This window comes from Struthio camelus, chromosome 21 (genome assembly GCF_040807025.1).
Source record: "Struthio camelus isolate bStrCam1 chromosome 21, bStrCam1.hap1, whole genome shotgun sequence".
NCBI classification, from domain to species: Eukaryota; Metazoa; Chordata; class Aves; order Struthioniformes; family Struthionidae; genus Struthio; species Struthio camelus.
Window position 1 is genome coordinate 6,528,293 of NC_090962.1, and position 27,429 is coordinate 6,555,721.

A 27,429-nucleotide genomic window follows, 5' to 3' on the forward strand; every position below is an offset into this window, starting at 1 on the left:
GAGGGGACTGGAAGTCACTGTCTCAGCCAGCTGATATCTGACCTATACCCTGAATGTCTGAAGATTAAAGCTTTACTCTTAAACCTACACTTAATGTAACTGTGGACCTAGAAGTATTTTCCTCTCAAAATCCTGTTAAGAGCCTGCCCTCTGTAACACTGGAGTTTGATAACACATCTTGCAAAAAACCCACCTCCTCTTGCCAAATTTTAAGTACTCTGTCTCTCAGCATTACTGAATGCCCTCTTGCTCTTCCACTACGAGTAAACAGAGGAACAGGATCCGACTTACCCATTCTGCAGGACTTCTGTCCTTTCCACCCTTAGAGATCTCATTTCTGAGAAGAACAGTACTGAATTCTACAAAATAAACACTCTCTGGACAACACAGTGTCCAGAGAGCAAGTTTAGATGCTGAACGGGTGAAATGGCTAAAATACTCTCTAAATTAAGAAATACTGTAGACATAGAGCCACCCTCCCTCCCCCAACTTCCAGGAAATATATTAGTAGGACTGTTGCAGCTAGGGGCATCTGCCAGAGAGCTACCTTCCTTGAACTGTTATAAACTCATCCTCTTTGGACAGCCCCTTCACGTCCTGGACCTCTAATGCTCCCGTGTTACTCAAGTGCCAGAGTTAGTCACTGAGAGGGCTACAATCCAATAGGCAACAACTACTGGAAACTCTCCTCGCTTCCTAGCCCTCTCCCCCGCACCTTCAGGACAGAAGTGAGTGAAGTCACCCCTGCTCCCCCCAGCTTTTCTTGACTGAAGCCTGTTCCAGTTTCACCCTATGAACACCTGATATGAACAGATGAACTGGGAGGGGCCAGAAAGCTGTACATAGCTGCAGGGGGGTGGAGGTAAACAGAAAAAAGTATTTAAGATGCTCTGAGACAGACTTCCAAAGTTCATAGACTCCTACAGGAGGGGACTGAAAAAAGCGACTTCTTCAGGCTCCACCTTCAGAGACTCACTTCATTGGAAGAGAGCTAGGGTACCAGCCAGCTGTAGCACTTGCAGAAAGTTTCATACCTACCCCAGCTGCATTCAAACTATCCGCAGTCAGTAGGAAGTTTCCTGTTGCTCTGAGCAAAAATGCCAGCAAGATCCACTACCCAGCTGGTGTGGCTCTGCGTTATCATGGTGTCTGCGGCAATCTATCCAGCAGCACTGCTGCAGAAGCCTCCTAAAAGGAGAACAGTCAATGGGAATGCACAGTCCAAGATGACAGGCTGCTGTGATGAGATTAAAGAGCTCAAGCTGCAGCTGGCCAACCTGAGCAGAATGCTGCAGGAGCTGAGCAAGAAGCAAGAGGGTGACTGGGTGAACGTGGTCATGCAGGTGATGGAGCTGGAAGGAAGCACCAAGCAGATGGAGTCCCGACTCATTGACGCCGAGAGCAAATACTCCGAAATGAACAACCAGATAGACATTATGCAACTCCAAGCAGCTCAGACGGTCACACAAACTTCAGCTGGTAAGGAGGGAGTCCAAGCTCCCAGATGCACCTCTTAATGCACAAAATGAACTAATCACTACCTCCTAATGCTAGCATGTCCCATTAATGTCGTTAGTAAGCATGCATACTGAATATCTGTGGTCAGAGTATTTCTGCAGGCAGGTGATCCTGAAAAAAAAAAAAAACCAATTTGACTCCACCTGTCAAGAGTCCAAAGATCCATCTGTATTTTAATATCTGTATATCTAATATCAGGGAATGGAAGAGCCGAACAGATGCTGTATTTGTGCAGTGAGGGACTCAGTCTAACATCACATTTTCTGAGCACTACAGTACCAATCTGAAAGGAAACGGAGCTGGCTTTGTCAAGGAACGTCTCTGGCAGTTATAGCCTCAGAATCCACAGTGCTGTTGGGGGACTAGAGGTTGGTAAAACAATTAGAAACGCTTTCCAAGCACTACCAGACATTTATAATCATATCTTTATGACTATCTCTGAACCAGAGCAAAAAAGTAATCCATTGTTTGAATGGTAAGTCTCAAAAATTCGAGGCTGTAAATGATGCAAGATGCAAATTCTCTAATATAAGTCCAGCCAAAAAGCATTTAAGTTGTTCAAAATTTTCTTTTCCCTGAGGGAAAACTTCACTGCATATAGTGATTCCATAGGCCTGTATTAAACATAGAATTCAGGTGTATTCTGTAGTTCAGCTACCTGTAGAACAATAGCTTAATAGTTAAAAAAGGCATCATTAAGTTTTGGTTAGTTTTTCTCTTAAAAAAAAAAAAAATCACTTCAACAATCTTAAAACTTCCTTAAAGGGAATGCTGTTATCCAGGATGTGCTTGGGTTTGTAATGCAATATTTCTCCCCTCTCCCTCTCCCCCCCAAACCTTCTAAATTTACTACATTCTGCTTTACAAACAGTATAACTGAGCTGGTTTTGACACACTGCTCACTGCTTATAGTAAGCCTTAAACAAACAAAGGTTTTGCCATAATGAATTTCACTGGAGCTGTTGTAAAGGTTTGGAAAAATAAAATAGCACACAGAAGAAACTGGCCCAGAAGATATTTAAACAGCCATGTCTCACCCCACCAGGTAAGAGTAATTTACTCCATACTATACTGAAAGCTGTCAGGATGGATAAAGCCTTGCCTCAGCTAGCTTATCTGCCCTGAAAAGAAATGCTGTGCATATCACCAGCCTTCAAGTCAGCTCCTGCACAGAGAGTAAAGGAGGCTTGCACAGATTGACAGATTCACTGGAGCTAAAAGCCACTACCCTCTGTCACAGGCACCAGCACAAAAAGCGCTGAGCAAATATGCCTCGTTCACAAACTCAGCTAATTGGTTGAAGCGCACAATTAAAACCAGCATCTTGCAGCACGCCTGGCCATTCTGCTGAATAAGCCTTTATTATTTGTGGGGACAGTAAATATATACCATCTCATGCATGCATTGATCAAAACTAAACCATTCAGGAACACATTAGACCCTGGGGGAGTCATCTTCACTTAATGGCCTCTGGTACTAAGCGCTTTACAGAAATCACACTCCGCTATAGCGGAGCGCTCTGTGCTATTCAGATTCTTATTTTCTGGTTCTGATTCAAGTAGATGCTGTCTACGACTGCTCATCACTTTATCAGAGGAACTACCGAATCTCTGGTGTTTACAAGCTACCCCCTGATGAATTTCTGGGAAGTTCAGATCTAGAGGTAAGAACCTATCAGCCTAAAGATCCTAACCTTCTAGAGGATGTCAAACATACCGTGCATTTTACACGTCTTTTCAAATATAATCAAAAAATATTTATCTTAGAGTCTTACTACAGAGAGAAGGAGAGCACATACTGAGTTATGATGTCCTGCACTTTGAACTGGCAGCTTTATGTAGGCAAACTTGGGGGAAGAGGGGAAGGAGTGTACCTTTGAGAGGAAAAAGTGGTTCAGTCAATAAAGTTTTTCCACGACTCTTAAAGCAGCATGTTTTTTAACAGGTAAAAATCCAGAACATGGTGTCCTGTCTTTTTCAACAGGATTGAGCCCTGCTAAGTCTACTGATCAGTAAATAGCGCATTCACTCCCGTTCCAGGTGTTCTGTGACATGGAGACAGATGGAGGTGGCTGGACTATCATTCAAAGACGCAAAGTTGGTTTGACATCTTTCAATAGGGACTGGAAGCAATACAAGGAAGGATTTGGCAATATCCGGGGAGATTTTTGGCTGGGAAATGAAAATATCTACCGGCTTTCAAGACGTCCCACTGTTCTGCGAGTGGAGTTGGAGGTAATTAAAACACTCTTAGTTTCAGCAGTAAAAACGCTTCTTGCACAGAGCGACTCTCTAGTAGCAGATAAGAGTCTCTTACCTCCATAGAACCAATTTGCATGCTTTAATTATAAGAGGAGGAGGAGGATGGACCTAGTGATAAATTCAAGGACAAGACAGACATTTACTCTCCACTTTGTAAAGTCATTAGGACAGTCTTCTCTATGCCTACATATTACATCTCAGGGAATTTGTGGGCTCTAGACAACCCCTCAGAATCCGGTGGAAACGGAGATCAAACTGTTGACCACCTCGGATTTAAAGATTCACAGGGATGTCTGATAAAGATTTAAAGATTCTGAGTCTTTGCCTTTTGCAACGCTTCCTTTTAGCCTGTGTACTAGAGGGTTTGTGTTCTATTACCCCAAAACAATTTCTACAGTGTATTAAAGGCTGCTTAGTTTTGACTTGGACTAGTTTACAGCTACTACAATAGCTTTGAGGAATGAGATATGTATAATGAGGACGACCAAAAAAAAAAAAAAAAAAAGAGCTGAAAGGCTTTATATCTAGAAGTCACACTTTCGGGAGGAAAGAGTGACTTGAGGTAGCACACGATAAGACAAGGCTGTTGAATGCAAGAGTTGCACACCAGGTTTCCAAACCAGTATTGTTTAATACTGGTTTAATACCAGCGCAGATGCGACTTGCAAATACGATGTCTTGGGTGCTCAAGGAATTTTTTTTTTCTTCCCTTAACAGAGAAGTTTCTGTAACCTATTTCTAAGACACACCTGAAAAATTTAGGACAGAGAAGAGACACGCAGCATGCACTGTATGTAAACACAGAGGAAGAGTCTGTCAGCAACAACTCTAATGTTTCCTCTGTTTCCTGTTTCCTCTTCACTGTTCTGTGGCAGGACTGGGAAGGTAACATACGCTACGCGCAATACAAGCAATTCACCCTGAGCAACGAATTAAACAGCTACCGTCTTTTTGTGGGGAACTACACTGGCAACACAGGGCGCGACTCCCTAAGGTACCACAACAACACAGCCTTCAGCACAAAGGACAAGGACAATGACAAGTGCGTGGATGACTGTGCCCAGTTCCGTAAAGGTAAAGCACACACAAACGCTTTCCCAGCCTGAGCGAGCTGCCTGGGTAATCTGCAGAGAGCCTAAGACTCCCTCTTTCTAAGTAACTAGTATCTGGATGGCAAATCAGGGAAACTGTGAGCATTTCTGGAAAAAACACATCAGTTACATGGGAAATACGGCAGTTAAAGCTGATTTACATAGCCAGCCTGTATGCTATAGACATTAGCATTTTTCAAACGAGTTAGCGTTACGCTCTCATGTCCTTGGTCAATATCTCACCAACACCTACTGCTATCTAGCGCATTATTCTTGACTTGCCTGCTAGATTATCTCAGATGCTGATACATTTCAGTGATGTAGGAAGTTATTCCTGTTTATCTACAAAGATTTAATTTTTTCTCACATTTTTATTATGTTTCAAGTTCCAAAAAATACAGATGTTGGGGACTTGTGATTATTCTCCTGGGGAGCTACATGCACCTCAAGGTTCAACCTGAACTCCCATCTTTATTCCGACTCTACTAAGAGCCCCTAATGAAGTTACTCTTTTCATTCAGTTTAGAATCTTTATACGAGGTCTGCCACAAAGATCATTTCTTGTTCGTTGCTCCTTGTTCTTTTAATTTCCCATTCTGCCTCCACGCAACATGGGACTAAGATTGCTGACACACAGGCCTCGTGACAAAATAACACTGCTTAGTTGCAGAGTCCAGAAGCCTTCCAACTACCTTAAAACGCCCAAGCTAAAAACCCAATTTAGTTTCCTATGTTAATTCTCAAAGTCAGAGACAGAAAAACAGGGCAAGGAAACGTTTTAAGATGAAAAAGCAACTAAATGAAAAGCTACTGGAATAAGTTGACTATGTAACTATAAGGCCTTTCTGTGCTTAGTATATGCCTGGACTCTTGAAGGAATCGTTCAGCAGATGCTACGTTTTGAATCCATCTGTAACGCCAGCTATTAGGGACATGGCCTCCAGGGATTAAATGCTGCACTCTGACCACCACTCTCTTTGAGGAAGGGCAATAATTCATATTAAAAACACAGAATATACCTGTCTTCTTAAAAAAAAATGGCTCACTAGCAATCTATTAATTTGTTTTCTGAAAAGGTGGATATTGGTACAACTGCTGCACGGATTCCAATCTGAATGGGGTTTACTACCGCAAAGGAGAACACACCAAAAACATGGACGGCATCACCTGGTATGGCTGGCATGGATCCACCTACTCCCTGAAAAGGGTAGAGATGAAGATACGGCCAGAGGATTTCAAACCCTAGAGAGAACCAATATTTGATTGTACAGCTGCCTGACAGAAGGTGGGCCCCTGACAGCTCAAAACCAGCCACTTCCTTTAGGATGTGCACTTAACTCAACAGCTACATACTGGCTACGGACACACAAGAACACTAAGGCAGACACCAGCCAAGCAACTAATGTTATCAGGGCTCAAAATTATCTCCTCCTCTTAAGATTCTTCCCAAAGGGATAAATACTGTGTTAGAATAGACTAGAACAGAAGGCTAAATACCTCCTGCACTTACAGCACCTTCAGAACACCTACCCGTGTGCTTTCACTAGCACTGTGACTAGTGGGTGGCCTTAGCATTCAACCAGTCAGGCAGGGACTGCAAAAAGAAAGCCTCCTTGTTGCTCTTCCCTCAGCGTCCAGATGCAGTATGGCTGGGCGACTCCTTCCAAGAGATTCATATCATACAAAAGTGACATACTGGTTTCAAACCACAGAGGTTTTAGCTTATCAGAAGTATCCCTGATACACCGTTCTTGAGCACACAGTAAATGACTTACACTCCCAGAGAGGAAAAACTACACTCAACAAATTCGGATAAATGAGCATCACCGGGTTCTCTCCTGAAATCTTACTGCCATCTCCTGCTTCTGCCACAAGTAAGTACGGAGAGCTGCAGCTAGCAGAGAGTACCTTGGAGCACAAAATCATCTCCTATGTGCTGGGTGATCTGCAGACAGTAATAGTGCCACAAAGACTGATAAAACAGAACGCAGCAGCTTTCTTGGCTGCCCCCAAACTACATTCAGGCTAGAACATAAGATTGCTATATGACAGTAAGTCTAAGAGAAGCGCAAGTGAGCAGGGAAAAAAAAAAAAAGAAACACACACACCACCCCAAAACTCACCAATTAACCAAAAAAAAAAAATCCTAACTCAAACGCTTAAAAACACTGTGTTCATAAGCAAAACACTACTACATACCAGAGAATCCATAAATGCCAAAGAAAAATTATTAAAACATATGGGAATGTTTGCTAGCATGATACCACACTGAGGAATACTGAGATTTGTTTTGAATATCTCCCCTCCCTCCCCCCACCAAGTAATCTGGACATTTTAATGTTGAAAATCGGCATGTTTTTCCCTTATATAACACTTGAATCAGTGTTGAAACAACTGTTAAAAAGGAAAAACTCCTCCTGCAGCTACACCACTGCTTGAATATGTTGGAAAAGACGGTTATAGTTAATATATCATTTTCATTCGCCTTAAAGAGGGCTTAAATCTAATTTAAATTGTTCTGTCTTGTGTGAAATACGATAGGGGTGTCTTGGGAATTGCCTTCTGTACGTTTCACTATTCATACTGTAAATTCCAACTGTGTGGAACTATAGTTGAAACTATTTTAACTGCGGTCTGTAAGATGGATTTTTAAAAATTTCTGAACTTTTCCATTTCTGATAATAAATGTTCTGTCATTTTTACTTCAAGTCTTTGCTCCTTGACTTGGTTTTTGATACATTAAAAAAACAGCTGTACAAGTGACTGAGGTCAGGAAAGAATACACCGAATTCTATATTTTCCTCACAGAAACAAAAGAGGACAAAGGATGAAAGAGTAATAGGAGGGAAAAGCAAGAAAGCATTATTTCAAGGAAGAACTTTTAAAGGGCTGAAAAATCCACTGCATAAAGACAAAATTAAGTTTTTGCCCAACCAAAATCAGTTTGTCCACCTTGGATGGCGGAGTTAATTGTCCTGTAATATGAAACTGAGATTTATGTTTTAAATCAGATATTTTGGTACCAAATCCAGTCTCTTCAGTTCTGAAACCAGGAGATGTGCCACTGAGCAGAGCTGCTGGTCGGCAGAGAAGTGGTGTTCAGTTATGCAACTGCAGAAAGCTGCCTGAAATTTTCATACAAGACCTGAAACTTTTTTTTTTTTTTTTTAAAAAGAGGATATTCAGCCATCTCAGGAATTTCAGTTTGCATGCCAAGACTGAATGACATTTCATTCTGGCCTTTCTATGCCCATTCTTTGGGGTCAGATGTTTGAGCCCTAATGGAGAGAATAGCAATGCGTCGTCTGCATGATGAAAATGGAAAACGCAAACTCTTGAGATTGCACATGGCCCTTTGCAGGGCCTCTGTTTTGTCATTAACTGTGCAAGCCTTTCAGAACTAACACTTTTCAGGGTGGCATCCGCTGCAAATACCTGAGATGCAGCAAATACATGAACATTAGAAGGGGCAAAGCTAGAACACTGCCCCATCTGCCCCTGAAGCAAGTTGGACAATCATAAGTGGGCCAATGATAGCCCAAACATAGCTATTAAAACGCAAGTTACGATCATGAGATGTTAATAGAATCTAAGACAATTTTAAAAATTGACAGCATTTCATAGATGTTATCATCTGGACTGACAAACAAGAAATTTTGGGAAGCTGCCCTTACACGTCCCGAAGTGAGCTGGTGAAATCTTTTTTAGGCTAGCTCTTCTAGGCCAGTCAATCAGGACGCAATACACTCCCACACTCATCACAGTATCTTCTATTTGATCGTATGAAGCTTAGGTGTGACTTACACCTCAGTTAGATGATCAAAAATCCAATCAGAAATTTTAACAAGACCTTCAGCTATGCTGGCTTAATTATCTGTAGGTGCAGAATTATTTCTCAACTAAGTCACAGCCGCTCGATATAGTCCCATACTGAACTTGAAGATAAGGGGTAGAAATCAAGAGTCCTCACTTTTACTTACACAACGTGGCTTCTACCAGAATTTTAGTTACACAGTAAAACAGTAGAACTCAGCAGGTGGGAGAGCACACCTGCAAGTTAGTCTGTAAGCCTACAACTGAGCCTTGTGGCAGATAGTCAAATTCTAAGAAACATCTACATTCACCCTAACGGTATCCTAAGTTGGGTGGGTACTGGTGTGAGAGCAGAAATCTCATCAGTTCTGTTCCTACCTGATGAGAGACTCTAGAATGGCCGGGGTGGGACCCTTTTGAAATTCCAGCTCCTTGTAGTGAAGGGCCTTGGCATACGCTCGACATTTTGCTGCTCTCTCGCCCAGGAGGACAATACCGTTATCATCTCTCAAAGGCAGCGGACCCTGGAGAGGAGCACATACATCAAAAGCAGGATGAGAACAAAGAAGAAGAAAGCATGCATAAACTCTTCATACGCTAGACACCAGCCAGCTAGCCAGCGTTAGAAAAAGGTTGCCCTGACAGCATCTCTACCTTGTCGCTGTGTTCCATGAATTCTGCCAAGTTCAGCAGTGTCTGAGTGACCTCTGCAATGTCCTGAGAAGTCAGGGCCAATTCAATGCTTCGGATCAGTTCATCCTGCTGGTCTTCGTTCAGCTCAGACCAGCACGAAACAAAAGCAGCATTGAAGAGATCTCTGAGGATGAAAGCAAAACAGAGCGAGGTGAGGATTCATTATTCATGGAAAAAGTCTATCTGACAGTGGACTTCTCTTTCCTCAGAGAAAACAAGCTACAGAATGCATTTACATGCTTACCTGCAGTACATGGTGGTTACTCTTTACAAAGCTAACTTTTGTACCAAATCCTTAAGACATATTTTTTAAAAATACATGCTAGCATGAGAGATACTATGCTAGAAGAAATATTGTACCATTGTACGCTAAAAGTATTTTAGGATAGAACTGACCCTTCACAGAAGCGAGGATGCTCTTCTGCCCTGAAGAACCAGATCTAGTCTGACTTAGATCACAGGCGAACGTAGTGAGAAAGCAGAGAGCTCACTTCACTGGACACACATACAACCACCCCCCACACTATTATATTTTATGTGCTCACTAGACAACTGCAACAGCTGGGGGTCGCATTACTGGCAAAGCTTGGGGAAGAAAAAGAAAGGGGATGAAAAACAGATACGGCGACAGCCCTCGCCACTGCTAGAACTGTGGAGAAATACTGTGGAATGTACCAGAGATGCATTTACACTTATTCGTAAAGGAGCAAGCAGTATTTCTATCCATCTAGAAAGTGCTGGCCTTTTACGATTTTGTTTACACTTTTATTTCATAAATGCTAGAACTCACTTTAAAAGAAAAGTTAAGCAGGAATCAGCAACAGTTTTGTAACAGTATAAGTCAGATTCCTATGCAATGAGATGACAAGTGTACATCATCAAGAAGAGATAAACAGGCAAATTGCTTACAGAAACTCCAAGTTACTCCAGACATACCGGTTGCAATAGAAAAACCACAGCAGCTTATTCCACGCAGAGGAATTTTCATCCATCACAGCAGATCCTAAAAACTATTTCCTACTCTGCTGTTTTTCCAGCTTCACTTTTATGTGTTATTTCTAAACTAATAGCAGAATTCCACTAAAAGATTTTGTGCGCATCAAGGAGCTGCCAACTGGAAAGGCTGGAAATGAGAACAAGTTGCCAACTATTTGATTTGTCCCAAAGCAGGAATCACCTCTATTTAAGGAGCCTAAGAGCTTTTAAGTAACTCTCTTTTTCCTCATAATATCTGGCTTGCATCTGCAATTTCAAGTGGTCTGAAAGAGACAGAATTACTCTACCTAGCCATGGGATTATAAGCCTGAGCCAGGGCCCAGCACGAACGCAAGGATGGTGAGGAGGAATCTTTCAGCAGCTCCAGGCTCAGCCGTCTCAACCACTCCAGCCAGTCATCTTTGGAGACTCTTCTTGCTGCTCCCCAGGCCTGCAATACAAAGCAAGACAACTCAACTACCGGTGAACCACGATCCAAAAGCAGAAGAAATCCATCAACAGATGGCGTTTCTTCTTCACAGCTCCAAATCACATCAGCTGAGATTCCCTTTTCAATTCTTTGAATGGATTACCATTACAAAATAATTTGCAGTAGTTCAGTCTCATTTCTACCCTCATTATCTACCCTAAACATATTCCTGTCATGACATAACAAGCACTTAACGTGAATAATTCTTTCCCTACAAAAGTGCACCAACAGCTGAAGCCATAGTTGAAGCATCAGCTTAAAAACACCCGGAGTGTTTAGAACTACATTTGCAAACTCGTTTTTCAAATTGGTTCAAACCAATCCATCCTCCTACCGAACTGAGTGCTACATGCGCTTACTGTTCAAATTAGCCAGTTGTTATCTATCAAGCGCTACACTGGTTTCAAGAGCATATAATAAAAACTAAAATATGAGAGAAGCGGCTTATAAAAAAGGCAGAGGCTCTGAAATAGATGTCTCTAGAAGCTACAGGCGATTTCTTGCGAGAAAGGAAGTCTTGCTCATTACTTCATGGTCCTGTACAGTCTGATAATTCAGCTGCTTCTATCTGTAAGGTGCCCAGCACCTCCAAACTTTAAGGAGAATCTCAAACACTACCTTGACCTCAGTCTTATACAGAATCAGCAATAGAAAAGAGATGCGAATGTTATTTAGATGCACTGGACAAATTCCTTAGCAGAGACCAAACAGCACCTCCCTTCAATAGCAAACCCATCAAGTGAAGAGTTCCACAGACCTACCTTCTGCAAGTTGATGGTGCTAACATGCAATTTCTTCATAGGACCTGTTTCCACAGGACCACTGGCCAAGGTTTCTCCCTGGTTGCTTCTCAACATTCGATGCTGATAGATCAGGGGATCCTCCTCTTCGTCAGCAAGAGTATAGCCCTGCAACAAATGACTCAGAATGAAGACCACACCCACACATACAAAAGCAATTTTCCATACGAGCCCAATCTGTGACACAGTCAGGGCACTATCCAATTTTACAGCTCAATTTGGGAAGGGAACAACAGCGTTTCATAATACTGATGATTACACCTCAAATTCATATCCCACGTCTATTCACGGTAACAGTTAAGAAATCTTAGCTCCTACTACTGAAAGGCAGAGAATAATACACCACCATCGAATAATATTCCTTAAAACAAGCACTGACACTCCTACTTCTCAGTATCTCTAGTAAATTCAGAATAGCAGTGTGCTGCTTGTCCTGCATCAATCAAACTACAAAGCAGTTACTGAGTTTTAGAAATATGGGACATATTACAAATATATCGAGGGAGAACAGGTCTCCTGAAGTCCTGACACTGTGGAAACAGCACGGAAAACCCAACGTTTAAAAACTGCTGAAAGAAAAGTAACGAGACCGGCTACAAGTTGAAGTCCCCGCCTAGAACTTCCAGTGATTTTTCTGTAGGAAGTAACCTGATACCCACTGATACAAACTTTCCCAATGCAATCTTAAAGTCTCATCAAAAAAAAAAAAAAAAAAAAACACCCCTATACTTATCACACAAACGCAGCAACTGTTCTTCATTTCCGATTGCTGCATACAACAGTCTGCAGCTACATCAGTTTTCACATGAAAGCATCCTCAAAGTATCCTTATGCAAACAGCTATAATCTTGTCAACTCACCTTTACAATCCTGCAGATGAGAACATCATAGCGTTGATGGTTAATTCTGTGTCGCACCAGAACTTTGTTCACCATTGGGATAAAAATCTGATACTGTACAGGGGAAGGCATCAAAAGCTATTTATTCAGTCTCACCATGAGCAATAGAATTCCACCTTCATTTCATTAATCTTATAAGAAACTGATTTTAAACATTTGATTTCAATAATTCCCGATTCCAGAACCAACTAAGAGAGGGAAAATCTGTTTTCTTTAAAATCCCAAATGAATGCATTATGAATATTCAACTTTAAAGCCTTGAATTTTGGGGCAGTCCCTTCCTTTAGAAGCTTGCAAACCTAAGAAGAACATTACCTTCTTTCCCAGCTGGAAAACCAGAGAGGAGAGTGTGTCCATTGCAGTTGTCCGCAGCTCAGGGCTCTGATCTAGTGTTCGGACAATAGGATGAATAATCCTTGAAGCATAATCAGTGAAATCCAGGGATTCTGTCAAGCGATCCACTGTTTCTAGAGCAGCTCTGAAGTCAGAGCAGAAAGAAGGGAGGACTTGTTACTTCTCGTGGTGCATGACAGGAGAAACATGACGATGTAAAAATACATCAGCAATTCACGTCCAGACCTCCTAGGTATCAGCAGTGATAAGAAAAACGTATCACCAGAACGCTAATTAACATGGCCAGGACTTGCAGGACAGCTTGCAAGTTGCAGTGACTAGCATACCGGCCGGTGAGAACGAGAAAGTAAAAATCTATATCCAAGAAGAGCTAACAATAGCACTGTGACATCCAAATGAAATTAATCTTCCATATCATTTAACACAGAGAAAACAAAGCCCGTGAACGGAGCTACGTGGTATTTCATTCTGCACAGGGCCAGAGCAGCCACTGAGAAACCCAGATATTGCAGACAAAGAAGAGCGTGCAAAGCCACCGACACTTACTTGCGAGCCACCACTGGGACATCTGGGGCATCAAACAGCTTTACAATGGGAGGTAGTAACAAGTGAAGGTAGTCATCCAGGTTAGCTCCAAAGAGCTGGATTGCATTCAATAGCTAGAAGGAAAGAGAACCCAATATGACTCAAAGTCATGAAAGGAATGCATTTTAAATAATACAGTTTCTTTGAGCCTGCACTCTAAACGGAGTACTGCCTGCACCATTTCACCCCAAGCCACTGCTGAACTGTACCTACCCAATTTGCTTGCAACACACACACAAGCACGGGAAGACCCTCTGGAGTTTGGCACATCAGGCACACCTGCCTAGGCAACAGCAAGTCAAACCAAAGCGAGGCTTCCCGCTCACCTTGACAGAGACAATGCGACTCTGGCTATTGTCATGCATGAAGACCCGTAACATGTGAGGAATGAGCTGAGGCAGATAGAGCTTGAACTCGCCTCCTAGAGCCACCACAATCTGCTCAATAAGTAAGATAATTGTGCTCTGTATGGAGTTGTTCATGACCCAAAAATCCTGTAGAAGGAAAATGAAAAAATTAAACGGTTCTCCTTCAGATGAGCTGTACCAGTTACAAGAAAAACAATCTGTGGGAAGATAGTCTTTAGACAAATTCAAAGTTGCAGGGAAGAACTCTACTTCCCTTAAGCAGTTCTCTAATTAAGTTGGCATTTTGCATCTGTTTTTTAAATACTGAGGGTCTTCAGGGTTCGTTAGAACCTACTTAAGGACTCCAAGCATCTCTTGTTAAAACATTCCCGAAAGAATTAAGCGCGCAAAATCCAAGTGCTCAAAAGAACTTAGACATGAACAGTATCTAGGAGCTGCTCTTATTCCAATTACTAAGAAGAACGCGTACATATCATTTAACTGTTGCTTCAAATACACGTAATTCTCTTTGGAATTTTATGCTTAATATGATTTTATGAAGTAATCAATACATTTGATAATGACAGAATCATGACTCACATTTTCTGACACTAAATTGATGGCTTAAAGATTGAACTCACTCTCATAAGGGTGACGATTTCATCCATATAGGGCCGAATATGACTTCTCACAAAGGACACTAACATCCCTAGCTGCTGGAACAGGAACTGGAAGGAAGAAATGAGTAATGATCAATAAAGCTATCCAAACATCAGAGTAACTCTGGGTAAACTGTGTTTCAAAGGCCAACTGCAAGCTCATTCACCAAACAGCATGCATAGCTACTATACGCTCAAAGTCTGGGGCTAAGTTCTTGGCAGCCTCAGCTCAGGTTTTGGGTTGGTTTAAATTCACACCCAAAGTTTTATAAGCTCAAAGCATTAGACAGTCTTGCACACAAACAGGGATCTAAGTAAGCAAACTTGTAACGTGTCAAAACAGACTCGTTAGCACAAACACCAAAGCTTCAGCTACCGCAGCTTTGTAATTTAGGCTCGAAGGATGCTTCCAAAAATTTAGCCCCTAAACTTTTTCCTCTGCCTGTAAGCCAAACTGGCACACATTTTAAGATACTTTCTCTGTACTCTTTCCCATCCCCACCAAGATATATTGGTGAAAAGTTACTGGGGAAGAGAGTTTGGTCCTTTCCAGATATATCACTGTTTGTTTTGGTTTTTTATGTTTTGTTTTTGTTTTTTGTTTTTTGTTTTAAAGATAGCTAATTGTCCCATAGGAGAATTTTGACTGAGACAATTTTATTCATACATACCGAGACAGTTTTGCAATTCCTTTTGCCCCTACACAAGTCATATGCACTCACTCACGGCAATCATTTTACTTTTGAGATTGGTACAAAAGAGTATGTGGGTCAAATCTCCTTGTCCACAAATGAACTTTTTTTTTGGGGTCTAGGAGAATAGGAATATGTATGTTACCACCTATTAAATTTAATTTTTCCATGCAGTATTTGAAGACTATTTATAGTGACAAAAATACAGTCAAAGTAGAGCTTGGAGAAACAGATTATGGGCTTTTGTGAAAACTAAGAAATAAAATCAGCTTCTTTAGTGAGAGCAGCACATCTATATTTACCAGAAATGAACCTGAGTTCCTGCATTGTCCCTTTTTTGATGTTGTGAGAGGATGCTTACATACAGGACAAGGACCTGCCTCCTTTAGGCTTTAATGTCACGTGTACCCACCTCAGCTCTTCTCCCCAGTACACTTTCACCATCTTCTTTTACCTGAAAATTTTTAAACAGAGTGTGCACAACTGCATAGCTTTCAAGCAAGTTAGATCAGTCAGGTCTAGCAGTTCAGCCAACCCAGGCGTGTGAGGTGTTTTCCTTCCAATCTGAGTAGTAGTTCAGTCTGGGAGAAAACAGCAGTTCTACAGCAGGGTTGGGATCCTGCTAAGGGAGCACCCATCCCACCTATAAAACACAGTACAAAACTAGTGCAAACTACCCTTCCCGCCCTAGAGATGGCTTGCAGAGCCTGAGGAAAAGGCTTGGCAAACAGAAGCCATCTCTGGTCAGATGTACCTTAGGCCCATTCTTAACCTGACACAGTTCTCATTTCCTTCTAAAACTGCAACTCAAGTGGGAAAGAAGTGAAAGCGCTGCTGTGGAATCACCACCCACACTGCTTGAAATGTTAGCAGACTGTAACAAATTGAATTTTCCTCCTCACGGAGGAGCTAAAGTGCACGGTTGCATCAGAAGTTTAAAGGCTCTACCCCTATTATTTAATAACCCTGTTCGCAACAGTGCATTAACGCAGAGATCACTGAAAGCTCCAGAAGCTGCACAGGCTGTTTTCCTCAACTAGACCAGCTCGATCAAGAAACAGAACCAGATACTGGCCACTTAAGGAGTATGCTCAGAAGCAGCTGTTCCAATAAGCAGCAGAAAAACTGTTTCCACTGGGTATTCTGCCAAAAGCTCACAGGAGAGAAAAAGCAGAGCTGTACCTCACTTTTGCAGCGTGGTTGGCAGCGACACATAGCACAGGAATGCCCAAAGCCAGTCACGTTCTCTTTTACATGGATTCTAATTGTAGGGCAGCGGAATGGGAAGGGAGAAGGAATGGTCCCTAGTACACTCACCTCTCGGATGGCACCATCACAAACCCGTATTACATTAAGGAACGTTGGCATGACCTGGGGCAGGAACTGCACGCACTTCAGCCCAAGGGATTTGAAAATAAAGGTGATGGCCTGGACTACCATAGTGTGGTGTTGGGACAAGGATTGGTCTCGGAAAATTCTCATCAGTGCCACCATAGAGACAGCTGGATAGAACTCATCCAGAGGAAGGTTTCCCATGTTCACCAACATCTCACTGGTACTGTAGTCCGCTAGGAAGAACAAGGCAGTGTCACAAATTATGTATTAAATGCACTCCAACACCGCAGTTCAGGAGCACTTGAATATTAGGTGAAAGATATTCACATTAATAACTTGTTAAGAAGGGGAAACAAACTGGTAATGAAATCAAGACCTGTTTATACATCACAAAATCATTCACTTGGGGGAAAAAAAAAAAAAAAATTCATATGCTTACAAGAATCCTGGCTAGATTTAGACTCCGAAAGGCTGACAGCTGAAGCATCCCGGGACTGGTCAATCATGCCAATGTTCACTTTGTGTTTGTAAGGGTCCAAAGCTCCCAGCAACCCTAATACACGAATAGCCTGATATGGGAGAAACAACAGGAAAATTCATCAGAACTGCATCGCTGAGGCAAAAGTCAACACGTGAACCTGGGGTTTGGAAAGGTGCTCAGGATTAAGGAAAGAAGATCTAGAACTAAAATGAAGACTGAATGGAGAAAAATATCAACTTTTTTCCATTCAACTGCTGGAGGCCCTTTCACTGACTCAACACTTGCATTTTCTTTTAATTCTGCTTATCGTACTTCTATCAGCCACAACAGTTATCTTTCCATTTTTTTTTAAAATAAATATATTCAGAGGCATTTGTTTTACTGCCCTTTCTCTTCCACAAGCTTTTAGACATGGTTGTGAGACAGCTTCATGTTCATACCTCTCTGCGGGTGCCTTGGTTTTGCTCAGTCTTCAGGAAGTTCAGAAGCACCTCAAGCAAAGTTGGGTACTTCCTGTACGGTTCCACCACATAACCAGTGCTGGCCACCAGCTGCCCCAGCGTCCAAAGAGCCACCTGGAACAATCAAGCCCAGAGGAGATTAGTTTTGATCACGGAAGTTACTACATCTCCTGATCCATGATTTGTTCCACTTCTTTAAAGTCTCTGAGCATTTTAACATCACGCTGCTGCCTGTGGCCCACAGTTTGAAAGCCTCTACGGAGATTTTTGTTTTTAAATAAGCTACAGTAAAGAAACTAATAATCAACAATTTGTTAGACTCAAGAGGGACTGACGTAATTCCTCTCACTCAGAGATGTGATCTGAAGAGGCACCAATAATGAGTCCGTGCCAGAGCCTTCCAGTAAAAACCACTTCCTTTCTTTTTCCTTTAACGAGTGTATCCTGCAGAACGCTACAAAAGACAGGCACTGCAATCCCTGCCCTGACACTTTAGCATGACTGAACACGCCACAGGAGAGAGACTGAGTGTTTTAAAGGTTCATTTTAGCAGCTGTGATGGGACACAAGGACATTTCGTTATAGCTTTGGTCACAGAGGTTGGCATAGTTTAGCGCGGGTGTCAAACACTTACTTGTCTTTTAGCCAGCAGGGAAGAATCCTGCAGCATGTCCATAATTATAATGAAGAGCTCATCCACCCACTTCCTCATCTCCAGCCCACTGACCTATTGAAGAGACAAAAATCAAAGTCCTTCATCTAGCACCGCTGAAAGCTTGACAACTGAGAAGCATGCCAGAGATATCTAAACGACCCCCACCTGCGCCAGCTCCCCTATGGTAGCTAGGACGTTGTTAATCACCCCTGGATTTGGATCTGGATCAGGGTCCTTCAGTTTCACAATCAGCGCCTGGTAGGTAACAGAGGAAACAAATTAGAATGTGTGTCGAGAAGACTCCTTCTACATACTGTACTCAAAATGCTCTTTCCTTTCTTTTATGCCAGACACTTCACAGAGGCTCAACTGGCATCACAGTGAGCATTTCAAGAATTAACACCACCCTGGTTTCACAAGCTTTAAAGTTTCTGCAAATCCAAAATCAAGTTAGGTCACACTGTCATATACATGCATTACTGCGGATAACATCCACTCCAATCTAATTTTTTACACCTACGATGAAGCAAAGAGCTGCAGCTCCTGATAAAGGTTAGAGCGCGATATATCCACTTGCTATACAGTCTCACCCTAACAAAATCCACAGGAAATCTACCTTAAGGATAGGCTCCATATATGGACGAATGAGGCGTGGAGCATTAGAAACCAGGTGACCCAACATCCTGGCACTTTGCTCTTTAATCCTGCCAACACCGCTGTGTTCTAGCTCTGTTAGAATCTGCAGAAAAGACAACAGAAGTACGAGACCAGAGAAGACAAAGTTAGGCAAAAAAACACCTTGGATTTCTTCCTCTTCCCCTGTCCAATGCCAATAAAAGGAGAAAGCAACCTCAACACTTGTAAAGGGTGTTCTACAGTTGCACTCCAGCCCATCAGTTATGCCTAAACGCAGCTAAAGTTAATATAAAAATGGAACGGTACCATCCATGAGCCTAAAAACAGCACAGAACATTCTTCCTCAATACACACAGAAAGCACTCCAGGTGGGAGGAACGATGAACGTGGGCAGCGATGGTGACTACTATCCTCCCTTTTCTAATATATCTCTAGAGCCTCAGTCCAAACATCTACCACTAGAAAAGATCTGCTAAAATCCACTAAGCTGGGTGACAAGTATCTTCCAGAAAGGGAGAGATTCCTCCACATACTCACTACAGCTAGGTAGTCCAGTTCCTTTAACACCATCATCTCAATCTCAGTTACCAAGTACTCTATTGCCACTGCAGGCACCCCTCTTCATTACCTGAATTAACATCTTCCGCAGGAAAGGCATGACAAAAGCAGGGTTCATGCTGCTCAGGCGACCCACAGTACAGATGGCCAGCTCTCGGATTTCAAATACTTGATCATTCAGGGCCACAAAAAGAGCTTGCAAATTTTCCGCCTGGGCAAGGTGAGCATCAAATCGCTCATCCAGAGAAGCCAGCACGCAGAAACGTATATCAGGGTCTGCAAGAACACATTTGTTTGTCTTCAGATGTAATAAACTCCTGTTCTGATTATTGTCACTGTTTATAGTTGGCCTCCAAAATTCTTCAAGTCAGGGAAACGCAGAGAGCTTCCCCAGCATCAGACGGCCTACCTCAATCTTTTACCCACTAGAAATAGTACTGAGCAGTACTGAATTTGTTGGGCTGGCTTATCCTACCACAATACCCAGATCAGCACAGCGTCAATCTCTTGCACCTACAGGCAGTATCTGGAGCCAACGCACAGAAAATTTAATCGTCTCATTCGACCACACTACAACTGACAGAATCAAAAAATCAAGGAGGAAGATTCAACGAAAGGGTCCGATCCCCTCCTGAATGATGCAAGGGAAGGCCATGACACAGGACAACGGAAAAAGAAGTCTCAGGGCTCTACCTAGTGCAAAGAATTACCAAGGGCACAGTTTGAGCACTTTGCACCAGTGTTAATACCTCAAAAAAAAAAAAAAAAAAACACACAAGAGGTGGGAAGACAGACAGAGACACCCCCCCACACACACTTTTTTTTGGTTAAAAAATGGCAGCTTAATTTAATGACAAATATGTCCAAACCCTTCCACAATCATTATTTCATCACCTGCTCATGCACTATAATTAACAGGAAAGGATAGGAAAATGCTCTTCTCCAGACCCCACACTAACCTGGGTCTGTTATTCCAACCACAAGCAGTTTGCTGAGAACGTCGGCCACCACCTGCACTGCAGTCTGACTGACCACATGGGCATGACCGCTGATCAAGTGGATGGAGGGCGTGAGCAAGCGAGAGCAAGTGCGAGCTGCCTCCATCCGGATCTCCTTGTGTTCGCTGTTCAGAAAGTGGTCTGCGCAGTGCCGAACAAACTGAGTCAGAGAATGGCCTACAAAGAAAAACATGGGAGTTGAACCTGGTTTCACTTTTCAGTTATTGTTACAAACAGGAGTTTATACTTTAAAAGAAGGTGCTCTCAGAGTACCTCTGCTATTTATACTCTGAAGCACTAGTGGTTACATCCTACATCCTTTACTGCATGGATACACAGCTATATTGTTAGTTCATAGGTGCAAGCTTTCTGAGAGGGGCCAGGGCACCTCATACTCCCCTGCTTCCTTATTTCACATCTTACCTTCAAACTCAAAGCTGCCCAGTGTGCGCAGGGCAAGGGTGATGCTACCCACATCACTGGCCTCAGGGATGTTGGTGAGGCTAGGGGAGGCCAGCTGGTGGGCAAGGCCTTTTGGCATGCCTGGATGTCGCAGAGGTTTGTGCATTAGAACAAGGGAGAGCATTTTCAGCAGCCCATCCTGGATATCCTTCTTTAGCTGGGGGATCTGACGACTCAAGTCATACAGCACAGCTGTTAGAGCAGGGCTGAGGGCAAAAGGCATGCAGAGAGTTAATAGGACAAAAACAAGAAGAGGTTTGCACCCTTTTACTTATGCCTTTGCCCATCAGGAGATAATTGCGGGCATTCACAAAGCAGAGCAACAGCTGCCAGCAGAACATAGTGGTCCTTGTAGGAACCCAGGCATATGAGCTGAGTTTCTTCTATGAACTTAGTGAGCAAACTGCTTGGATCCCAGCCCATATGACTACAATTAGGTAACACAAAGAACGATTTGCATGGTGGAACTCCAAATGGAACTGGCCTGACTGGGCCACTTTTAACAAGTCTCCAAAACTTCACGTAGAGCAGAACATGGTTACAGATCTGAATGATTCCTCATACTTGTGCTTTTTAGACACAAAGGCAACTAAATTCACTTTCAGAGGGCAACATTAATCTAGGCAGCTTCGTGCTACCTGGATGCTTTCTCATAGCAATACGAGTTAGGAAGTTTCCAACAGGAATTGTCAGACTCGCATGCTAAGATGAAAGAAGCTAGGAGCAAGCATTCAGCCCTTCAACTCTCTTTCCCTGTTAATCTGATACGGCAGAAATCTGCCAGCCTTCAGAGGCTTTTTGAATTTTTGCAAGCTGTTGACAAAGCGTCTGAATGTTGGGAAATAAAGGATATTGATTTTGAGGGCACTAGGTCTTTTTCAAAAAGATTTCTTTACACAGAGACCAACGCTCTTAAGTAACTTGATGGATACGAAACACTTAAAACAGATTATCCCTCTGAAAGAGCAATACAGATCATTTAAAAGAAATAACCTTCCTTCTCAATCTTAACTCAAGCGCATTTAGGTGCACTGAAGTAATTTAGCCTGCTAAACCTAAGGCAGGAGGCTCTGTACTGCATAGAAAATGATTTGTCAGCTTTTTGGAACATCAAGATTTGCCCTTCTTGCTCTTTTCTCAATAAAAATCAGTCTCGTAACACAGCTGTGTTATTTTCATCTTTGTATTTGACTGCTGGAAGGGATGGGTGGAGTGCTCTGGAATCTACTCTGCACAAGCCAACCTGTGCATCATTTCTCCCAACACGGGAAGGCAGACCACAACATGGCTTCTGAACATTTGCTAGAAAAGCATTTGATGGGCTATTTTCCAAAGTCGTCAAAAGAAGTCAACTCGCTTCTCAAGTCAGTTTGTAACTACTGGTGCTTTCCCTCAAGACGCGCAATCTCTTTTCGCACGGCTAACAATGCCATCCAGTGGCTAACATAAAAACGTGCTCATGTGCCTTGTATTTACCTTAGGCCCACAGCCAGCATAGGTTCCAGAAGCTCTTTGATGTCCTGCTGGATGCTGGGCCCCATGGCTCGTGCCAGCATACTAATGCAGGTGAAGACTGTGGCATCAACCTGTACTGACTTCTGCCTCCTGGAAAGGGTCGGCATAAAAAGTTAGTTAACTAAGAGAAGCCGCAATTTTCCAAACATCTTTCCTCATCCAAGTTCTGGGTTATTAGGCTAATATGATAACTTGATCCCAACAACACAAAAATGACACAAACAACAGCTGTTTCAGTTCCTTTCACATACTTTACAACCTTCGCATACTCACTTGTGGGCAAAGTCTTTTGGTGGAAGAGCCGCTTTTATGATTTCAAGGACTTTTGGCAGGTAAGCTTGGAACTCCGACCTCACAGCTACAGAAAGCAAACCCAAAGCCTGGAAGGCTGCTGTTCTCTCCTTCTCCTTCTTCACACAGCTGAGAACATGGTTCATGGTGTCTGGAAGATACTGATCAGCTGCCCACAAGAGAGAACAAGACAAATATTGGAGTTCCTTTAGGTTTATAAAAGTTTCAGTTCAGAAACCTAGACAACCTGAAAACAGCTGCAGAATGCAGCACTTACTGAGAAACAACTTTATGGGTCAGTAAAGATAAGCAAGCATAGATTAAGGCAATACAGGCTCAGCTCATTGCCATCCACCTTCACATCCCAAAAAGCCAGGACGCTCATCACTCTTATTCATGCTGATATATTTCGTAACTGGGGACGCTTAAAGTACCCTTGGAGCATTGCTGATTTAGGAAGCAGCTGCAACTGAAGCAAAACACACTTCTAGCAGATGCATCTCATCTGCAACTAAGCCTTTACAAGAATAAAGCTAGGGAACAGATATTGTCTGTATTCAATTTACTGACGTGAGCAGTGGCAAACAAACATCACTGCGTGATAGATTTTTCAAATCCCAGAAGACTTTCTTTTTTAAAGTAAGTTTCAATTGAATGAAAGAGTAACAAGATAACATGGCAACAGGAGATCCAAGACACCTCCTGCAGACTCCACACACAGATAATATCCGATTTTACTTGTTATCACAGTGACTGGGTGGAAATTTGGAATAACAACACAGTTTGTTGCAACCCACTTAGAGCAGCTTGGTGACTCGCCCCCAGCTCAGATATTCTCCTAAGTTTGCTTGGTACAATCAATTCAGTTGCTGAAAAGTCAGAAGGGATTTCCCTTTTTCCCTTGAGATCTCCCAGTAGGTTCAAATAGAGAAACAGGATGATGACATTGCTAACAATACTAGGGCTACATTGAGTGAGAGCAAGAGGGCAGAGTCCAATCTTAACCTTGACATGCTGAGAAAAAAAACAAAAATGAGGTTCCGCTTCTTAGCGTATCAATCACAGATTTGAGGCAGTGGTTTTCAAATCCATTATCTTCACCAGAGCAACATTTTGGCATCAGATATCAAGTCACATTTATTCAAAAAAAAAAAAAAAAAAAAAGAAAGAGTCCTCCCACCACTTGCGAGGAGGATTCTGCTCAGCTTCCAAGCACAAGCACCATGTTTCTACTGCTACATTGCCTACATAAGCTCATCGAGACCCAAGAGAGCTGGATAACTTCCAGCCCAATTTCAGCAAAGCTTCTAATATCCAAGCATCTGTCTCCTCACCTGTGAAGGCTGAAGGACGGAAAGCAGCCAGCCGTGGTAGCAGATTGAGAACTGTCATCTGGATCAAAGAATTTTTGCTGGTTCTACACTTGAGAACCCACTGGCACACCTGAAAGTAGATGGATTGGGCTTTGAAGGTTGGCTGCTGTCAGCAATGCATGAATACTTTATACTGGGGCACCTTAAGGCATTGTACTGACATTTGGCTTCAGAGACCATTAGGAAGATAGATAATTAAGACTGTTTCCAAAGAAAATAAGCCACTTGTTCCAAAAGAGACAGTGACAAAGTCAGGATATGTACAACAAGCTATGATGCCCCAGTTCAATACTAGGTAGCATCACCTCCTAAATAAGGAAACGGAGGGTGTTGAGTATGTTGACAGACAAGTTCAAGAACAAACACTTACTTGATCGAACTTTTCTTCCATTAGATCTCTGCAACATCGACTTTCTACCAGTGTAGACTTTGCTGGGACAGGTGAGGCTGCAAAACCCATGATTCCTTGGTGGGCACTGTATCCCAGAAGACCAGCCAAGGCATTTGACTGAGAGGGCTGAAGAGACTGGAAGCTAGTGAAGGGTGTGATGTGGCGAGGTTTGGTGCTGAAGCCCATCAGGTCTTTGCAGTACTTGTCATGCACAAGCTGCTGCTGAGTGATCTCCTCCATCTCCTCTCTAAGACGCTGGACACAAAAGAAAAGCGCGTTTCAAAAAAGGCAGCCGAATAGAAGATGGCTAACCCCCAGAGCAACCCAAACCTTCTAAACAGCATCCAGGATCAATGACATCCAAATAGCTGTAAAACATCAACTAAGCCTAAGCCATAACCCAGCAAAAATATTTAGGTATCTAATGTGCAACAGAGAAAGGGATCGCATCCTACATAATTCTTTTTCACGGCGATTAATCTAGTTAACAGCACTCCCCATCCGCTCTGAAAGCCTACTCAGCCCAAACTTGCTGCTGTTATTTCTCTTCCACCCTTCAATTTGTAATAATCAAAAGCTCCGGGACCATGTTCAGATGACACTTCAGCCCAACAACCCCCCTTCAAACCTAGCAGATTATTTCCACAGATCACTGAGGTACTACACACTGACAAATTAATCTGGCAGCCAGCAGCCAAAACCACCATCCTGTTTTGCTTACCTCTCCCTCCATACTGCTGATCCTCACCAGCTCATTGAGGATCAGTAAGGCACCATGGATTCGGTCATCACGGTTCATCCCTTTCTCCTTGGCCAAAGTCTCATCAAAACCCTTCTCAGCCTCTTCATACGTATGCTGGGAGCGGAAGGGGGAAAATAAAGATCACAATCGTTATAATAGAAGCAAAGCCTGTGGAAACAGAGTAAGTAGCACAGCCAGTCAAGAGTTACTGACAGGCTGTAATTTTCAAGAGTAGCCACAAACCTCAACTGAGTTAATAGCAGAGCATAACACCAAGAACCTGAGTTTCGCTCTGCTGCAGAGTGCTTTCAACAGCCCTGATCAAAAAGCCAGTCAGCCATCCCAAGGTACAAACTCTGTCAATAGCTACATCACATACTTGACAGTGAGAAATCCAAGTTGACAACGTTTCACTGCACTTCCAAACCTTATTTAATATTAAGGAGCTTGAATTCCTGTGACATGGCAGCAAGCTAAGGTTCAGACAAAAGAATCCTTATTTATTTCTCTGTATGTTTCATCTACACTAATAAAACCATCTACTAGTAAAAGATGGCACTAGATAGAAAACTGTTTGGCTGCAAAACGCAATCAGGCTCAACAGCTGAAAGTGAGTTAGAGACGGTGCAATAGATTCCTGATGGAATTAAGGCTCTTGCTTGCTTTTATAGTGGTCTTAAGGAACTACTTTGATTGGACGCCACCATGTTTTCAATCCTGATCGAGGGGAGGCGGTTTTCTACGAACAAAGCAGAGACATGCTGACAAAAGCGAAGCAGTTTCTTAGCTTGGACAGCTCTTCTGGTACTGGCGCTTGATCATCTGCATTGCACTATAAAGCAGCTGTTTCAAAACTAAATTATTTTCTTACTCTGTACCACTGGGGCTTCTGCATCTCTTTAGGCTCACGCTGAGTAGTGAGGATAAGGCAGGCTCTTAAGGCAGAAACAGCTCCCTCTCGGATGGCCTGTTTGGGATCCCACACAGCCACAAAAATATTGTCAAAGAACGGCTGCACTTGTTGGAAGAAGAAGGTAGGCACGCTGATTGCCAGCTCACGCAGGACAAGAACCTGGAGACGGGAAAAGGAACAACAGTAGTCTGTGAGGATGAGCACCTCCAGACAGGCATCATAATTCCTAGTCCATAGCATCACTTACTTAGAGTGCTAATATCTGAGAACCAGAGCTGTTTCCAGCTCCTTTTATAGTATGTAGCACAATGGTGTCTCAATCTTGTTTAGTCACCGAGCATTACTATGGTAGAAACGATGAAGAATCAATATATCTGCTATGGGAGCGTCACACATCCTCAGGCATGGACTGGCAGCCATTGCTTCTCAACTAGAGCTCTTCCCCAGCTTTCTGGGCACATCTACCACTGTTACTCAAGCCTAACCCCCCCCTTCCAGGACAAAATAAAAAGGACCACTTACAGCTGCATGTCTTCGACCTTCATTCCTGTCAGCTCCCAGCCACTCCAGAGCTCGTTTCACCTCAAACTCCACGTACTCGGCGGTGAAGGTGTCACCGGCCATCGCGAGCCTCCCAATAGCCTTGGAGGCCATCTCCATGACAACAGGGTCATTGGACGGCAAGAGGTTCCGCAGGTAGTTGGCGAACCTGCCAATACGGGTGGCGTTACCTCCTTCAACACCGATGAGACTTGCTGTGGAGAAAGGAAGCAGGGCTATAGGTTGCACCTAAGAGTCAGTGAGGCAGACAGTAGGTAATCCCTGGATGAGAGTTAGTATTCCCTGTCCATTCCTTAAAGATTCCCATTAACTCTTCCTAAACTGCAAATCCACAGAAAAAAAATCAAGCAATAGGAAAGGGTCACCATTCTTCCGAGCCTGAACTTGTTAAGTGGACAGGAAAATGCATCAGTAGCTTCATAGATTTTCCCCATTTTTAGTTTAAAAAGAAAAAATACATCCACCCTGGGATCACAGACCCATTCCCAATAGAAAGGCATCCACATGCAACTACTACAGCTGGTCCGTCTCAGTAGAGAGGTCAAAGACTGAATGGACCAAGGAAAGCGCTCTCCCCCTCGCCCCTAGAGACGGTCTCTCCAGGCCAGGGTGGAGGCACGTTGGCAGGGGGCAGTGTGGCAGAAGCTTGCACTGCCGATGCCTGGGTTGTACCTGCTCTGTAGATAAAGAGGCCGTCAGTGTCCAGGGTTGTCAAGCCGGCACCTTTCAACAGCACTAAATTCACAGAAACAATTTTAAAGTGATACTGTCAGCTTAAAATCAGATGTTGTCAACAAAGATTTCTCTAGCTAAGGGACTTCCGCTGTCTTCAAATATGTTGGGGTCGGACGATTACGTCTGCGAGCCTAACCCATAGGCA

At 43.0% G+C, this 27,429-nt stretch overlaps 2 protein-coding genes across 9 annotated transcripts in view; one reads left to right on the forward strand and one right to left on the reverse strand.

Annotated features, from left to right (window-relative positions):
* The window catches only part of MTOR (mechanistic target of rapamycin kinase), a 70,242-nt gene that overhangs the window by 39,833 nt on the left and 2,980 nt on the right, over positions 1-27,429 (reverse strand). For 3 of the 7 annotated variants that reach the window (XM_068915760.1, XM_068915759.1, XM_068915761.1), the window contains exons 4-30: positions 27,222-27,284; positions 26,511-26,743; positions 25,947-26,147; positions 25,055-25,189; positions 24,313-24,588; positions 23,904-24,012; positions 22,552-22,738; positions 22,240-22,368; positions 20,725-20,969; positions 20,263-20,478; positions 19,374-19,579; positions 18,726-18,848; positions 18,275-18,364; positions 18,089-18,181; positions 17,434-17,568; positions 16,952-17,081; positions 16,495-16,745; positions 15,590-15,631; positions 14,468-14,554; positions 13,806-13,973; positions 13,441-13,553; positions 12,856-13,018; positions 12,502-12,594; positions 11,603-11,749; positions 10,660-10,802; positions 9,338-9,500; positions 9,062-9,207 (exon numbers count right to left, since the gene is read on the reverse strand). In XM_068915760.1, coding sequence (XP_068771861.1) covers positions 9,062-9,207; positions 9,338-9,500; positions 10,660-10,802; positions 11,603-11,749; positions 12,502-12,594; positions 12,856-13,018; positions 13,441-13,553; positions 13,806-13,973; positions 14,468-14,554; positions 15,590-15,631; positions 16,495-16,745; positions 16,952-17,081; positions 17,434-17,568; positions 18,089-18,181; positions 18,275-18,364; positions 18,726-18,848; positions 19,374-19,579; positions 20,263-20,478; positions 20,725-20,969; positions 22,240-22,368; positions 22,552-22,738; positions 23,904-24,012; positions 24,313-24,588; positions 25,055-25,189; positions 25,947-26,147; positions 26,511-26,743; positions 27,222-27,284 — 4,087 coding nt within the window. The remainder of the gene's footprint in view (positions 1-9,061; positions 9,208-9,337; positions 9,501-10,659; positions 10,803-11,602; positions 11,750-12,501; positions 12,595-12,855; positions 13,019-13,440; positions 13,554-13,805; positions 13,974-14,467; positions 14,555-15,589; positions 15,632-16,494; positions 16,746-16,951; positions 17,082-17,433; positions 17,569-18,088; positions 18,182-18,274; positions 18,365-18,725; positions 18,849-19,373; positions 19,580-20,262; positions 20,479-20,724; positions 20,970-22,239; positions 22,369-22,551; positions 22,739-23,903; positions 24,013-24,312; positions 24,589-25,054; positions 25,190-25,946; positions 26,148-26,510; positions 26,744-27,221; positions 27,285-27,429) is intronic. The other 4 variants (XM_068915763.1, XM_068915762.1, XM_068915764.1 and 1 more) reach the window with 3 other exon arrangements.
* Positions 908-7,002, forward strand: ANGPTL7 (angiopoietin like 7). 2 transcript variants are annotated; one of them, XM_068915779.1, is made up of 5 exons: positions 908-1,479; positions 3,078-3,181; positions 3,558-3,752; positions 4,655-4,853; positions 5,947-7,002. In XM_068915779.1, exons 1-5 carry the CDS (start codon positions 1,098-1,100, stop codon positions 6,114-6,116), a joined length of 1,050 nt encoding a protein of 349 aa, XP_068771880.1. In that variant the 5' UTR covers positions 908-1,097; the 3' UTR covers positions 6,117-7,002. The 2 variants fall into 2 exon arrangements, with proteins under 2 accessions (XP_068771880.1, XP_009669741.1); XM_009671446.2 differs by having other exon boundaries at positions 977-1,479; positions 3,081-3,181.

Excerpts from the sequence above, each read along its gene's own strand:
- ANGPTL7 (XM_068915779.1), top strand. The coding sequence starts at position 1,098 with ATGCCAGCAAGATCCACTACCCAGCTGGTGTGGCTCTGCGTTATCATG. Across the intron at positions 3,753-4,654 it reads TTCTGCGAGTGGAGTTGGAG|GACTGGGAAGGTAACATACG; the intron begins GTAATTAAAACA and ends GTTCTGTGGCAG. Across the intron at positions 4,854-5,946 it reads CTGTGCCCAGTTCCGTAAAG|GTGGATATTGGTACAACTGC; the intron begins GTAAAGCACACA and ends TTTTCTGAAAAG.